General features: G+C 38.3%; 1 protein-coding gene across 1 annotated transcript in view; it reads left to right on the top strand.

Moving 5' to 3' along the window:
• Positions 1–16,103, top strand: part of LOC139714629 (uncharacterized) — a 49,693-nt gene that overhangs the window by 19,889 nt on the left and 13,701 nt on the right. The window contains exons 2-6 of the mRNA XM_071626312.1: positions 8,072–8,212; positions 12,420–12,662; positions 13,454–13,774; positions 14,383–14,625; positions 15,075–15,317. Coding sequence (XP_071482413.1) covers positions 8,072–8,212; positions 12,420–12,662; positions 13,454–13,774; positions 14,383–14,625; positions 15,075–15,317 — 1,191 coding nt within the window. The remainder of the gene's footprint in view (positions 1–8,071; positions 8,213–12,419; positions 12,663–13,453; positions 13,775–14,382; positions 14,626–15,074; positions 15,318–16,103) is intronic.

Raw genomic sequence — 16,103 nt, 5'->3', positions numbered from 1 at the left:
ACACTCCGGCACACGAGGATGCCCTAGCTATAGGCTATAGAGGGAAGAGCTCTTTCCGCATCAGTCTATATTCAGCACCCAACGTTCCTGTGTTACCCCATCTCGATCTGTGGTCACCAGCGGGCCACACGGGGGAGGTGAAAGAGTCATGTGTCTGGCACAAGAAGCGAACGGGAAAGCAGCCGTCAGGGAGGAGGAGGGGAACTTGATTGAAAATTGATAAGTCTTGGCATCAAAGATTCCTCAAACCACGGAGCTCCATGCTCAAACTTTAGCGCGTTGAATGAACGTTGGCAGGGGGTACAGGACATAGCTAACCGGCCTCACCACCCCCCCCCCCCTCATCATTCACTGCATCTTCCTCTTCTGCACCCTGACTAGAAGTTCTAATATAGTCGCAGATGATGACCTCTTCATAAAATCAGAACGCCGAAATAGTGTCGAAAAGAACACGGGATCACATCACAACTGCACTATACTCACTTTGTTGTTAGGAAATGTTGAACGGTTTGTCTATACAGTTTGTTGAGACTTAATCCGAGGCGAGTTATTACGTATAAATTATACGGGTGACTTCCGTTTTTAATGAAGTTCTCGGGACCGGCAGTTTTCTTTTCTTATATCGAAATTCGTTATAACCGAACAGTATAACTAAGTATAACTAAAAATATATCGACGACAATTCTAGGGGCTGTAATTTTTCTTCATTGTATTCAATAAACGAAGATCTCGTTATTACCGTGCTCGTTATAACAACAGCTCACTATATCAATAATGCCTTTTTTATGAAACGTCGTTTGAATTGCCTGACGGAAGAAAACCTATATTTAATTGGTGTCTATACTAGAAAAGCACGGTCGCCTAATTTCTACCTTACTTCTTGCAACTCCGATCAATTGTTGTAAGGCCTTCCTTCCTTGGAGTGTGTTGAGCACTGTGACAAGGACGTATGAGCCATTGTATGTCCACTTTTCTACATAATATAAAAAGCATTGTGTAGGGCGTGTATTTCTAGCAACGGAACCCACTATCCCTTCCAGATCTAAATAAAGATACAACGATTGGGGCACCTGTGAGGGTGTCTGATATATAGAAAGAACGAACAAAAGACGACATTAGACCTCTACTATATACTATTATATCTATATTAAGCACATTTTAAGCACGTCGGAAAAGATCTGGTTGATTTTTGTTACCCTTTTTTCTTTGCGTAAGATTCGCAAAGATAGGATTTTCCTTTACCTTTGTTCATCTAGTCCTCTTCTATCATTTCTTCTTATTTTCGAAAGAAATGATTAGCCATAAGTCGTTTGTCGAAACTTATTACCGTATTAAGTTATGCAGATATTAAAGATCCATCTGTCGTGAAATCACCGTTAATGTGAAAGCTTCTCTCACACAACACACACGCACACACATACACAATAATGATAACATTACAGTCCATTATTCTGATCTATTATTAGACACATACCCTACCAAGAAAGATAAACAAGCTTTGTTGCATATGTTTGCGTGACGTTGTGCTTATTTTTATACCCGCAGTTATAAAAATAGTTACTCAGCTTTTCTTCTATAACAATGTCTCTACGTCTGCTCAGCAAATCTTTTTTAACTATTCATGTTCGTACACAATAGATTATTATTGCTTATCTCCCCTTGCTCTCTCCTTGTTTTTATCTCTTTGTCTCTTTCCCTCATTTTTTCTGTCTGTCAAACTTACAGAAATAAACTGCTCTTATGTATTTCTTCGTAATAATGAATTCACTGTACAACGATCCTTCGATCAAGGTATAGCAACTTTAATATTTTTTTCAATACATTTTGCCTCTATTACTGTCTATGTGTCTCGAAGTTCCCCTTCCTGTTAGCTAGTCAAAAAATTTGCCATTTATCCATTTGTCATCACACAGCCATCTGTTGAAGCAGTGTCGTTCTATCTCTCAAAAATTCTTAAACGTTTTCCCAAAGCTCGATAATGACTGTGATAACAAGTCGTCCCTGGCGTGCTTATGGGCTGAACCCACATTTCTCCTACGTGTATAGATGTTCTTATTGAGACGGCATCCCATGGCAAGAAAGATGTCGTGTTATCATCCGGGGTGTACAGTGACGGGATTAATGCAGAAAGATTATTTCGTCATATTCGAGTCAAGCAGTGACATTTGAAGAGTTTAGTGGCAAAACGCGTTAAGTGTCATTTCTAAACTTCTGAAAGTAAGGTCATCATCAGATAACGCAAAATGAAATTTTTCCAGTGGTATTTCACTTGTTGTACAACAAGGAATATTCTTGGAATCATGATTATAATAAATGATCCATGTTTTCTTATTTTTTCTGTGTATTTAGCAGCTTTAATCGCAAACATCTCAAATTAATTAGAATGGAATTAACTCGTTTTGTGGCCATTTTTCTCATTTCTTGCTTAAAGAGAGAAACAGAGATGTCCTCTTTTTGTTTCGAGTTGACTTATCCTATCCTCCTATTGCTATGAGAAAGGAGAGCTAAGAAAAACGTCAAGTCTGTGGATGATTCAAAAACTGACGTACCATATTCACAGCGCTTATATTCTGTAGATTGGCGTAGATCCAACACGTGATTAAGGGAGAATCACGTGCATGGAATGTCCTTGGAAGTCATTCGTCGCACGTTGGAAGGGGATCCAAGAACCTAGTAATTCGATTAGAGTCAACAGAAAGAAAAAAAAAGAAAACAGACAAAAAATATGACTAAACGAGAAAAATATAACGTCTTGCTTTCGTTTCTCCGCTTCATTTAACTACATGCTTGGAAAACATTGAGGATCGAACCAAAGATATTAATGCTTATGATAGAAGTAATGATAATTATCACCATTACCAGCACTTCATTATAAACAATTATAGTAATTATAATCGATATCATCATTAATCATCAACTGTTATCATTATACAGGATGTATATGATGAAGAAGGTAATAACGATTGGTTTTGCTTACTGTTTATTTATCTATAGTTGTCTTTAATTAAAGAGTACTTTATGCTAAAGTATTAACCCGGACTTCAGGTACCAATATTCAATTCAATTCAATTCAATTCAATTCAATTCAATCATAGTCTATTTCCAATCAACGAAAATCAAAACATAGTACAAAGTATACATGTCATGAAATGATTTTGTTCAAACATTTGCAGAAGATTCATGTAGTATACAAGATAAGTTATATGACAACAACAACAATATTGTCCGGACTCCGCTGACTATACGGAAGCATTCAGCTTATAATGTATTGCCCAAATAGATTTTAAAAAATCTACTTCTTCTTCTTCATCGTCAGTGTTTTTTTTTTTCTTTTTTTTACCATGATCTAGCCACAGTTTTTTTTTTCAGTTTCTAATTCAATTCATTTTTTCCCAACAACAAAAAGGTTGTACAAAGTATGCATTTGTCAATGCTATTGAGCAATTTGAAAAAAAAAATAATGCAAATCATGAAATATACTACAAAATGATATAAGAAGGAGGGACGCAAGCGCCCTGAACCTTCTCGTTGAACGCACAGCAAAAGCAATGAAAAAACAACAACGGCGTTGAAATTTCAAAGTTCAGTGTCAGAAGAGAACTTAGATGTTAACATGTGCAAGCTGTTGGATTCGCCATATGGACTCACATCAAAATGAAACTTTACACTACTTCAATACAATGACAAGAATTCAAGGAAATCAATTCGATATATCCTCCCCTGTTATTCGTTACCTTTTGTGTTATACAAAAACAGTCGAGGAGGCAGTGATTAGGTCTATATTAGCATAGACATTGCGAATATTCTTGTATGCTATTTCAGATAATGACGTCACATAATGTACTATGTTTTTCTTTGACCTGTTAATTGAGTTATCACGATATGTTTACAATGTAACGCTTTTACTGGAATAGTGATGGTCTTCGCTAGGCCCATCATGTCAAATAAGCAATTACAATCGGTTTCGAGCTTCACGGATTCGTTTTGTTCTGGGTTTGTTTGTTTGTTTGTTTAGTTGTTTTTTGTTTTTTGGGTTTTTGTTTTTGTTTTTTTTTTTTTGGTCTTGGTAATGTTGTCTGCATGTTTGTATATTTTGTGTGATAGTTTGTTTAATAGTCACGTGGGGCATCATCATTCAATCCATGCACGGGTGTGTGGTTAATAGGAGATAATAATCATGATAATTTGTTCTGATGACACCCTGAGTAGATTTACGACGTTCTTGCATGGGGAGAGCTCGTGATGCAGGACTTCAGGCTAAAAGGTCACTCGTTCTTCCCCCGGTCGAACCAGTCAAACGCAGGCCGCAGTGCACGCACCCAGTGTCAAAAACAGGCCGCTGTGTGTATAGTTTGCAATAAAATACACTTACATGGTACTAAGCTAACGATTCTACAGAACCTTCTGAAGCGGTGTGTATCGATGAGTAAGGCATGGAAGAGGCTAGCTTGTATAGAGAAGAACATACCAATTGTAATTTTATCGTTCATTATCAATAGGTAATTATGATTGGTGTTATTATCATTATCATCATTATCATCAGCAATGTAATCATCATTTTCTATATCACTGTTATAACCTTTATCTTTGATCGTGGTTTGTATTCATTCTCTATTGTCATGTCTACATAAATTATCTAAATTTTCCATCAGTGACAAGAGTTGATTTTATGTCCGCCACCTAGTTGGTTAGGAAACCTCTAATAAAGATACTACTACTACTACTACTACTACTACTACTACTACTACTACTACTAGTAGTAGTAGTACTACTACTACTACTACTACTACTACTTCTACTACTACTACTATTACTACTACTAGTGCTGCTGCTGCTGCTGCTGCTGCTACTACTACTACTACTACTACTACTACTACTTCTACTACTACTACTATTACTACTACTAGTGCTGCTGCTGCTGCTGCTGCTGCTACTACTACTACTACTACTACTACTACTACTACTACTTTTACCACTACTGAAGCTGACAATAATAACTCCATAATAATAATGACAATGATATTGAAAATTTAACATAAAAATAATAATGATGACATACAAAACTTATAAAAGGTAGAAGGATAATTTTTACCTCGTTCTTACAATGTCAGCAAAGGTTACAATGATTATGTAGAGAAGACAAGGTCCCTGAATTATGAGTTTTAAGTTATAAATATTTTGACCGTGAACTGTACATGCTATGAAAATATCATACAGGCCTAATTGCTTTCTTTCATTTATCTGTATGGGTGATATATATATCGAATACCAGTCTGTCAAGAGAAACATTTATATGATGCAGACCTTTGAATATTTACAGTTCAGACAACCATATTGTGAAAAAGAAATGAAATATGAATGATAATTATGCATCTTTATACTCTTATACCTTCAATCAAAGCTTGCTGTCTCAGACTGTAATGACCCCGAGCGGGTGATTGACGTATATGGGTGGCGGACGAGTTCCACCGCTCGCTTCCCGTGAGCGGCTGGGTGCTTTCCGCCCCACGACCCTTGTCGTAAAAGGTCGGTCTCAATTTGATGGGAGAAAAACGAGATTCTTCCGGAGTTAGAAACTGATGCTGTCGGAGAAAGGATCTGTAAAATCTGTCAATGATGATGGGTTGAAATTCAAAAAGAGGAAACCATCCATATTTCCCAAAGCTGGTTTAACACTTCTATAGACAGATTGCGTTCTACCCCCTATAGCGCGCATTGCATGACCCTAACAAGAGAGGAAGTCAGCAGAAATTATGTCGTTCTTCGAAGGTTTCATGAAAGTCCTTTGTTACTATTTTGAGAATCACAATGACACGTGGTGGCGATTTTGTCTGCAAACAGGCCTTCAAACAACAAATTTCCAGGTGAAGGGAATTTCGTGTGTACTCCGCATGTTGTCTGTCACATCCACGAGAAATGTATTTCACGATTTGAAATCTATCTCTTTTTTCCACGTTCTCTGTACAAAAGATATCGCCAGATAGGAGACATGCACTTTTTTCACACATTGGGATATATTTCATATATGTGAATACATGAAGAGTTTTTTTTTATCGCAAAACGAGCTAACTCCATTCTTGTTAAGTTAAGATATTTGTGATTAAGTCATCTAAAAAAAGAGAGAAATGATAAGAAAATACAGGATATCTTCAATCATAACTTGTAGAATATTCCTCGTTATGCCACAAGTGAGGTATTACTGGAAAGGTTTAATTTTGCTCTATCTGATGATGGACTTACTTGGAAATGTTTAAGAATGACTCTTCGGTCATTTTGTAATAAAACTCTTCATATCTTAACGCTTATAATGAGCCCATGCACATTTGCGAGTATCAAAAACAGTATGTTATCTCTATCCAGCTAATATTTCTCATCTTGAGAAGCATATTGTCTATTCCATTCTCAGATATTACCTGTACGCAGATTTCTTATAGCCATTATCATGATGATAATACGAACTGAAGAACGCATAAGTACCTTTGTGTAAATGAACACAGACATAATAATGACAAACATAAGAACAAATAGAGGTTTGCACCTTGATTTAACATAGACTGCAGTCTTGATGTCAACTAAAATTCGTATGAAGGCTAAATCTTCATACTTTTCTGCCTAACGTTGCAACACCCCGACAATTGCTCTGTTTGCTATTTGTCCGTGCGTATGTTTATGCAGGGAGGTGGAAGTCACCTCCCTGGTTTATGTGATTCTTTGCGTGTGTGTTCTTGTCAGAATGCCGGAGTATACAACTCGGGGCTTCGACGCAGATATTATGCCTAAATCCTGCATAAGTGTTCCATTATTTTTTCGGCTTTTGTCATGTTTATACTACAGTGAAATCGACTAAGAAATTGAGACTTCCCCACAATGCTGTATACTTTGGTCGATTTGTAGAATGCCTTGTCCTCATTAGGCTGTTAGGAGTCTGTGTTTAACAGAGATCGATGTATGTTGTGAGTTGGTACATTAGAGTCTGTATGCTAGATATTCTGGAATGGCAATCACAGAAACACCTTCTCATCACACACACACACATCGATGTTATCAGGGTCGCGTTATGCAATAGTCATTTTATCATTTGCAGTCGTGCTTTCTTGGAAATTGATTAGTGTACAGACGTTGCCCTTCTCATTGCTACGTCATTAATGTGAGAGCTTCACATTTCTCGTTTGGCTCTCCTTAACTTGATGATCTGATAAGACAATTATTTGAAATGCCAGCAATTATTGTGACTTCTGCTGAAGTGTATGACACCTTGGTTGTAAACTTCGCTTGTGGAAAACAAGTTGTTGGAGGTATACTGGCATTCCGAATTCAACAACACGTGGACAGTCGCTCGCGCAGGTCAAAATTACGTTTTGTTTCCTGCGTGGGCTTGGCTTATATGTCTGGATGGTGAGGAGGAAAGGAAAAGGATATTATCCTGTGTACATATCCATCTATATAATATATGAATGGATAATAAATTATATCATATGCATTTAAAGGGATAGTCTACTCAAAGTTTGGTTGACATTAGGCTTCAGGTTTCCAACTTTTTGCGAGATAATGAGAAACTTCTAATCAAATATGAAATCAAGATATCAAAGAAATAAAAAAAAACAAAGTAGTCCTATATAATGAAAGGTGGAACCAACCTTTTACCAGGACCACTTTGTTTAACTTTGCTTGTTTGTTTATATCTCAGCCATCTCAAAATTAATTTTCATCAAATAAACTTTGAATCACTCTTAGCATGGTATATGCTCGTTGATAGTTAATATTATGAAAGAGGCTTCTATTCTAATTATCTCACAAAAAGTTGAAATCTGAATCCCCTCATCTCAACCAAAGCTATGCTATCCCTTTCCAGTCAGGAATCAGGACAGGAAAATAGGTATTGACGTGAAAGTATCAATCGCGCAATGAATTTTACTAGTATATTATACGATAGAGTGCTCACCTCTGTTCAGAAAAGTTTAGTTCCAAATCACTAGAAATCACCCCTTGAAACTAGGTTGACGATCTTTGCCTATATACTGGAAGTATCCGCCAGGTGGCGCTCTAACGCTTGTCCTTGTTTCTCCCGCAGAATCGTCTGCCCAACTGGTGAGAACATCGTATCGTACTTCGAGCACGAGCTCATCGTCGTCGACGCGCATGTCGATCACCAGGACGAAGACGACAACAATCAGGCGGGTTTCTAGTGTGCAAGTTGTACGCAGTCCAAGATGTGAGAAATTCATATTTTTTGTACATTTCTCTTTTTCTTTTAATGTTAGTTCTCATTATTAATTTTCAGCTAGATCATTTTACTTCTAACATCGTTTCTTTTATTGTATCACCTTCCGTTAGAAAAGCACATGACAAAAATCTATATTGAATTGTCTTGAGATGGGATTTTAAAAATTGTATATTTGGGCAATTCCGCAGTTAGTAACGTTACATTTAGAGAAATTCAGATATTTATTTTTACTACTAAATCACCATTTATTCATTTCAAGTCAAAATCATGTTAAAAACATGTTCATCCTTACCAGGTTTATGATATAGAAAAAAATGAATACAATCCAGTAAATATTAGAATTGCTATGGCAACTAAAAGGGCTGGTTAGTAACGTTACGAAAAAAGGACATGACAAAAAAATCAATGTCTTGTAACAAAAAGTATGCAAAAATTAGAGTTACTTCAAACAAAGTGTTGCATTAATTTCAATTATTGCATCATGACAAATGTTCACACAAATATTTTTAGCAGATCGACCAATAGTTCATTAGCTAGACCCCCAAAAGCGTGGTTAGTAACGTTACGGTTAGTAACGTTACATTTGTCCGGAGTAATTCCGCAGGTCATTTCACCCTTTTGTAATTGACAAAATGTCACATGACTTCTGGAGTATTTAAATGTATTCATCTTCTACCCTTTAGCAAAACTTTGAGGAAAAAATTTCAAAGGAACCCACTGTAATTTGCATTTAAGTGAATTTCAGCGCCCCCAGTCCCACATGTACATTTTAAATGATGGTTTCAGATCTAGCAAAATCAATAAACACAAAAAATAAAATCTACTGAATTTGAAAGACCTTAATGACTGGTGAAAATCCATGGCATTAGATGATACCTAAATTAAAGAGTAAGATAAAGAGGCACATTTCTTTTAACCATGTCATGTCCACCTAACTGCGGAATTGCCCATTTGTTTTTAATAATTCTCTTCTTCTCATTCCTAAACAAACACCAAACACTAATACGGCCTCCAGTCTCCTGTACGCTCTAACAAAAGTAGTTTCAACTTTGCATCGTTACGTGAGACACACAGGGAGCACCTTTACCGGCGCAATGTTGCACCTCTCAGACTAGAAAGGTGCAAAATTGCACCTTTAAAGGTGCTGACAGGTCTGACAGGTGCAAAGTTGCACCCGTAAATGTGCTACAATTGTGTCACACGTAAAGGCGCAAAGTTTAGCCTATTTTCCTAAGTGTGTTGGCGTGTATATGAAAAGCCCAAATGTACCTCGACGATGATGAGACGTCTCTTTTTAAGGAGCTAAGAAATGAGAGGCAACTTGAAACATTTTGGGTTTGTTTTCCTTTTTCAAGAAATTCCCCATTGCTAATGTATTTGAACCACTATTTTGGATCTGCAGTTCCTATGTGTGCTCCGACTGAACCGCCCCTCCCCCCCCCCCCACACACACACACCTTTGAGGAGTTACATTGTACAATGGTGGACTCAGATCTTTTCCCTTTTAATAGCAGAGCAACAATCAGCCAACTCAACCCCCCCCCCCCCCCCATTAGATGACATAGGATTATGGTTGTGTATCTCTCGAAAAGAAAAGATGGGATGAAAATGAAATTGAAGTTTGTTTAAATTCATAAACGCTTCGCTTTCAACGTGTGTTCAACGGGGGTACGTAATATCCTCGTTGCGGTCCTTTCTATACAAGAATTTGACCACCTTGCAGCTTGTTATGTTATCATGAATATTATCATCATTAGCAATGTTTTCGTCTGATTTTTTTTGCAAGAACGAAAGATACCACTTATATATACACGACAATGTACTTCGAGTATGTCACTGTTTTTCGATGTATGCCCCTACGTCACTTTTGTGTCACACTTTCAATTTAAAAATTGTATATCTGTTTGTGTGGGGTTGGGGGACTAGGTAGTATAAGATGCACTCATCTTTGAGTATGTGGAAGTGGCATGACACTCCGGCCAAGAATGCCGAGAGGCGAGATGCAATGCTTTGAACATTGTCCACATTATTCTCATGCGAATAAGTGAGGGATGGATGCGGATGCATTAAAGATTGTTAAAGGGCCCCTGAAATCCAAATGCATGTTGATTTGTGTTGATTAATGATACCCTCAACATCACTTTTGCGGTGAAACGAATATCTAGAAACATTCCATATATTTTTAACGATTTTTTTTCTTCTTTTTTTCATCAGATTACTTGGGACGCCCACAAAAAATCCTTCCAAAAAATATTCCTAAGATGACCTCATCTGTCAATCATGGCTAAAGTACTGAAATGTTTAACAAAAGACATTGGAATGCACCTTCCGCTCGACTCAGCATAACTTGCATGTTCCCTCGCCATTTCTTTTGTTAGTCACATTAATATCACAGTTCAGTGAAAGCAACAACATTAGTAGAACACATCAGTGAAAATTTGAGGATAATCGGACAATCGATGCAAAAGTTATGAAAGTTTCTAAAGTTTTGGTGTTGGAACCGCTGGATCAGGAGACTACTAGAGGATAAGACGCCATCTGTGGACAACAATATTATAAAGAAATAAGAGAATTCCACACAAATTCATTTTTCATGAAAATTACACACATTCCATCAATTTGATACTGACATATGTAAAGGGTAGTTATAATTCTACCTGCTTTCTGAAAGCAGTTAGTCAAGTGCTCTTTCATTACGCTAGAAAGTGAAAGCATGTTGAATTTTCTTTGTATTTTCTTTATTATTGTTGTCCACACATGACGTAATGAACTCTAGTAGTCTCCTGATACAAAGGTTCCTGTACCAAAACTTTAATAATTGATAACTTTTGCAACAATTGTCTAATTTTCCTCAAACTTTCACTGATGTGTTCTATTAATGTTGCTGCTTTCACTCAATCCACATTTCTCTTTGGGTTTCGGTTTCCTTTAAAGGGGTGCCAAAGCAAATGACTTTGATCATCGTCGGCAAGATTGCTCTCTTGAACGTGTCATGTGTTCGCACAGTCAATGGGGGAGGAGCTGATTGTGGTTGAGGGGTTAAACATGAGGAGGGGGCGGGGCAGCTGCACGATCACGTACGTCTTTCTAAAGATAGTGAAGGGCGGGGCATTCTTATACTCGTCTGGTTCTCCTCGCTGATGGAGTTGAAGGTCGTACTGCTTTACAGTCCGGGGTACATTCGTTCAGTTTCTTCTGATGGCATGCTGTAGAAAGGCTCGGATAAGATTGAGATATAGCCTGAGATGGATTTAAGGAAAATCGTTAATCCCAAGTGCCAATAGACATGATCGTGTCAGAACTACTCATCTCATAATAGCTGGAAAGACTGGGAAGACGTCTATGACGAAAATGATCAACGTCAGAGTCGTACAAAGACTCAAGAGGGCAAATGAATTAATCAGTTTTAACTGAATAGCGGTTTGCCTTTCTTCTGTGAAAAAAAAAAATGACGAAATCTGCAGTTCAGAAGTAATCGACTTTGACATTTCGACCGTGTTACTCGAAGATGAAACAAGAAACTTGTCATTCGACTGCATACCGTATCTACACTTGTTGTCTTGCTAGTGACAGCCAGCTGCACATAATATATAGTATAATTGTACATGACATACTGATTTCGTTTCATCTCGTTAGGAATTTGATTGACCTCTTTGTTTGTTTGTTTTTTAAGAAAAAAGGAAATTCAACTGATTATTATCGATTGGTAGAGTAAGAATTTTGATATTTACACCAGATGACACTCTGGTTTTAGTCGTGTTTTGGTGATGTTTTGATTTTTTGTAATTATTAGTTTAGTATCGGCCCAAGTTTATTGTATCAGTGTATGAGTTCAACGTCCATGTTACCGTGGTAGTGCCATAAACATATTTATAATCACAATAGGGATTCTCAACTTTCTTTCGAGAAGCAAATCCCCCACTACCATTTATGCGACTTTTGTATAGGGCACATACTGTCTTTTCTCGCATCTACATTTATAACTAAATTGTGAAGAATCAAAATGCTGGCAAACAAACCGCATAGTATCATTTGCTTAAAAATGAAAACAGACTCTGTAAGAGCATGACCTGGCTTTGTTAATAGTAGGGATGACTGTATTTCTCTTCTATTCATCAAGTGAAAAACAACTTACCTTAAGATTTATAGGCGGTTCCTGATGTAGGCCTAATGATCGATTCGCATTGTCGTTTAGTGCAACCACAGGCGAGCAGGGCCCAGGCGGTGGGTCGGCCCTGCCCTCGGCCCCGAGCACTGGAGGGGTTCATCCAGTACATCACTGTGGACCAAAATGCCGAAATCTCCGAGAACGGCAAGACGTTTCCCGAATGGACCACGATCACGTACGTTTGCCGTAACCCCGGGAGGGCTCAACTCCAGGGGTCAGCCACGCAGCGTTGCGTCATGGGAATTTGGACGCCACAAGCACCGAGATGTGGTAAACAGATTGTCAATTCTACACAAGATCATACTAATGATAAACGATATCTATACAGTGTATATCACAAAAAAGTGAATTATGTATCTATTCATATTAAAGATACGAAACAGACATGCATGAAATGCCACTGTGACAGTACGACATGGCGTATCATGAGCACGAGGCCACCGCAGTGCAATAGCTATTACGTTCAAAGCAATGCCATCTCGATGAGTACATATTAAAAGCCGAGATAAATGTGACTTGTAGGTTGAGTGCATTCATATCTACGCCCGACAAGATAACTCATGTTCGTACATGATGTGTTTTGAAAACAAATCTGCATTCTCCATAAAACAAGATGTTGCTACTACACAAGATTGTGATTAGCTGTGGATTACGAGTGAAAAGCCGTCACCTTTGAAGAAAAACTTGTCATAATTATTAGTGGCTCAGTATAAAATCTCACGAATTGAGCTTTTATCCGTGATAAGCTGTGAGAGAAGAAATGTAGTAATTTGAATCTGATCGTCTGATGTAAAGTAAAACAACAGCTGATAATACGTTTTTCAAAGTGTGAATTTCTCGTGATGGCTGTTCCTAATGATTACAAACCTCAACTTTAACATCATGACTATCCAAAAGATGGTGCCTTTTTCTTGTTGAATTCTCAAAGTAATTCAGTGCAGTTTGATCATGATAGAGATTCATTGATAGGGAAGATAAGAGGTGAAAATGTAAACCACGTTTTTCTTGTAACAATGTACACAATTTAAGCACAGATTTCATTTCCCTTTCACTGTCCTCAGCAACTACCGCAACGCAGTTCTCCATCCAGACGTCGCCGCCACTTCCTCAGGCACCCCAGATGGACGGCACGCTGGCAGTGTATCTCACACCGTATACGAGACACGTAAACGTAACGTGCATCGTCAGCGACGGCACGCCTCAAATCGTCGCCGCCCACGTCCCGGCCGATTCGGAGCGCGTCGAGCTGCACTCGAAGACCACGGGCAACATAGCAGCGGAGACGATGACGTTTCTGCCGCCGCAGCCGCAGGATAGCGGCATGTTTCAGTGCAACGACACGGACAGTGGCGGATTTCACGCTATGAATATCGCCTTTGACGGTAAGCGTGGCAGGAAGTTTTATCGTGAGATGTTTCTGTTCGGTCGAGGGTGCCCGAATGAAAGTTTGTTTGTTCGTGTTTTGTTTTGTTTTCGTTTGTTTTTTGGTTTTGTTTTGTTTTGTTTTTGTTTTTGTTTTTGTTTTTTGTGGCCTATCGAGCTGATTCGATAAATCTTTGACGACATATAGTTTTGGTCCCTGCCTATCATACTCTGACCAGAGGCGTAAGTCGTGTTCTAGTGCATAATATGTCATTTATTATTATGACAACTCGACATTTTTAACGCAATCACTGTCATTTCTTAAAAAATCAGTGTCACGGTCATATGACTGCACTGTAAAAGAACTTCGACCAGATGTTGTGTTAGATGGTGTATAAATGTCAGTAAGAGAAATTATTCAGCCTCTTTGCAATTGAGAAAGCTTGAAAACGTTAGTATCGGTTAGAGCATTGGATTCTGCCTTGAGTATTCGTTGTTCATTGTAAATTGATGATACAACCAGGTAACACACTATGTCTACTGAACACTGCATCCATTGTTCCTTTTCCACACACAAACATCAAACAAATCAAACAAAATTAACAAACAAAACTGCACACAACAACAGAAGCGAGATACGCCCTCAACGACGCCTGTCCGACAAAGATTAGAGTTCCTACCGAAGAAAACACAACCTCAGCCAACGTGACATGGACAGAACCAACAATGGCCAACAACGCCAATGCCGTCGAACTGCAGTCGACACATCAACCCGGTGATCGCTTCGAACTTGGACTAACGTTCGTCGTCTACAATGCCACCGATCTTCTCGGGACCGTGGACGTTTGCATCTTCCCCGTCGTTGTAGAAGGTGAGGACACATAAATAAAAGGCATAAAAAAGCAAAAAGTGTATAAAGGGTTAGAGAAGTTTAATGGCGATTAAAGCTGCTAAAACACAGAAAATTATAAGAATTGATGATAAAAAGTTTTATATTTTAAATCAAAATATATAATGTATGATATATTCCTTCTAATTTAACAAGTAATATATCACCAGAAAGGTCTTATTTTGCTCCATCTGATTATGGACTTACACGTTGAAATGTTTACAAATGGCGCTTTACCTGCCTTGCCATCAAACTCTTCTTTTGTTGTTGTTGTTGCTGCTGCTGCTGCTGCTGCTGTTGTAGTTACTGTTGTTGTTGTTGTCGTCGTCGTTGATTAAATGGATTTTGATGTCTGTGCAGAAGCAATCATTGGCACAAGTATTGGTTATACTGATACATAGTCATTCCATTGCACATTTCCCTATCTGAAGACCGCCAGCGTCCCCAGATCATAGGATGCCCCGAGGACATCGTCTTACGGGCAGACCCGGGGCGATCTATGACCCAGGTGCGGTGGACGGAACCCACTGCGCATGACAATTCGGGTAACGTCACGCTACGTACGAGAAATCCTCCGGGCACGTACTTCGGCATCGGCTCTTTCGAGGTGATGTACTACGCCGAAGATCCGGCCGGGAATGGTGACACCTGCTATTTCAGTATTACTGTTGAAGGTAAGAAGATAGCAGTAACGCAGACGTATGGCAGGTGGCACGCACAAAAAAAAGATGGTTAAATTGAATGTAATTTCGTTTTAATCCCGGAGAAGCAATGTCAACACATTACCGGATGCTGGTTGTATTGGCTGGCGGCGTGGTGGCAGTCCCGAAAATAGAAACCATGTAAATTGTTTAATTTTTAAACAAAATGCGAACTTTACCGAGGAAAAGAATCTGCTTTGGTGAATAATCACACGCCTCTCATACTCACGTTCGACTCAGTAAATTGATTAGTAACTTATCAAGATAAAGACATGAATTCAAGTGATATCTTCATGGGGGAAAATTTAAGATGATGGAAGTATGGGTGGGGTGACAAATTGAAAATTTGATTTGTTAGGGCCCTACCTGCAAGTAATACTTCAAAATGAGTCATGATATAAATATTGATATATTGATATATTAATATCAACTCGAAATGACTGTAACAAATTCATTTACTATCAGAAGGTCTGCAAGTATCGCTCTGATAATTCTACCACAATGCCACGTTCAATACTGTAATAGATATATCAATATTGATGAAAGTGTAAGTTATTTTACCTGCTGCATTTGCTTTCGTCGCTTCAAATAGAAAGTCCAGTATTATTCTAAGAACAACCATCCTGCAAGCCCTTGGACTTTAGTAACATAAATTTGGACATAGAGATCAATACATACACAGTCTTCATGGTCTTTCAACAATCTGTTCTTGAAGTATAATTGTAGAGTAGAGGTGGCTATAATGTTTACAGTCAGTGC

The sequence above is a fragment of the Diadema antillarum genome, unplaced genomic scaffold (assembly GCF_040938485.1).
Source record: "Diadema antillarum isolate AM-2024a unplaced genomic scaffold, OU_Dant_1.0 scf00000045, whole genome shotgun sequence".
Lineage (NCBI taxonomy): Eukaryota > Metazoa > Echinodermata > Echinoidea > Diadematoida > Diadematidae > Diadema > Diadema antillarum.
The sequence above is the reverse complement of the archived record's forward strand: the minus strand, read 5'-3'. Positions and strand labels throughout refer to the sequence as shown.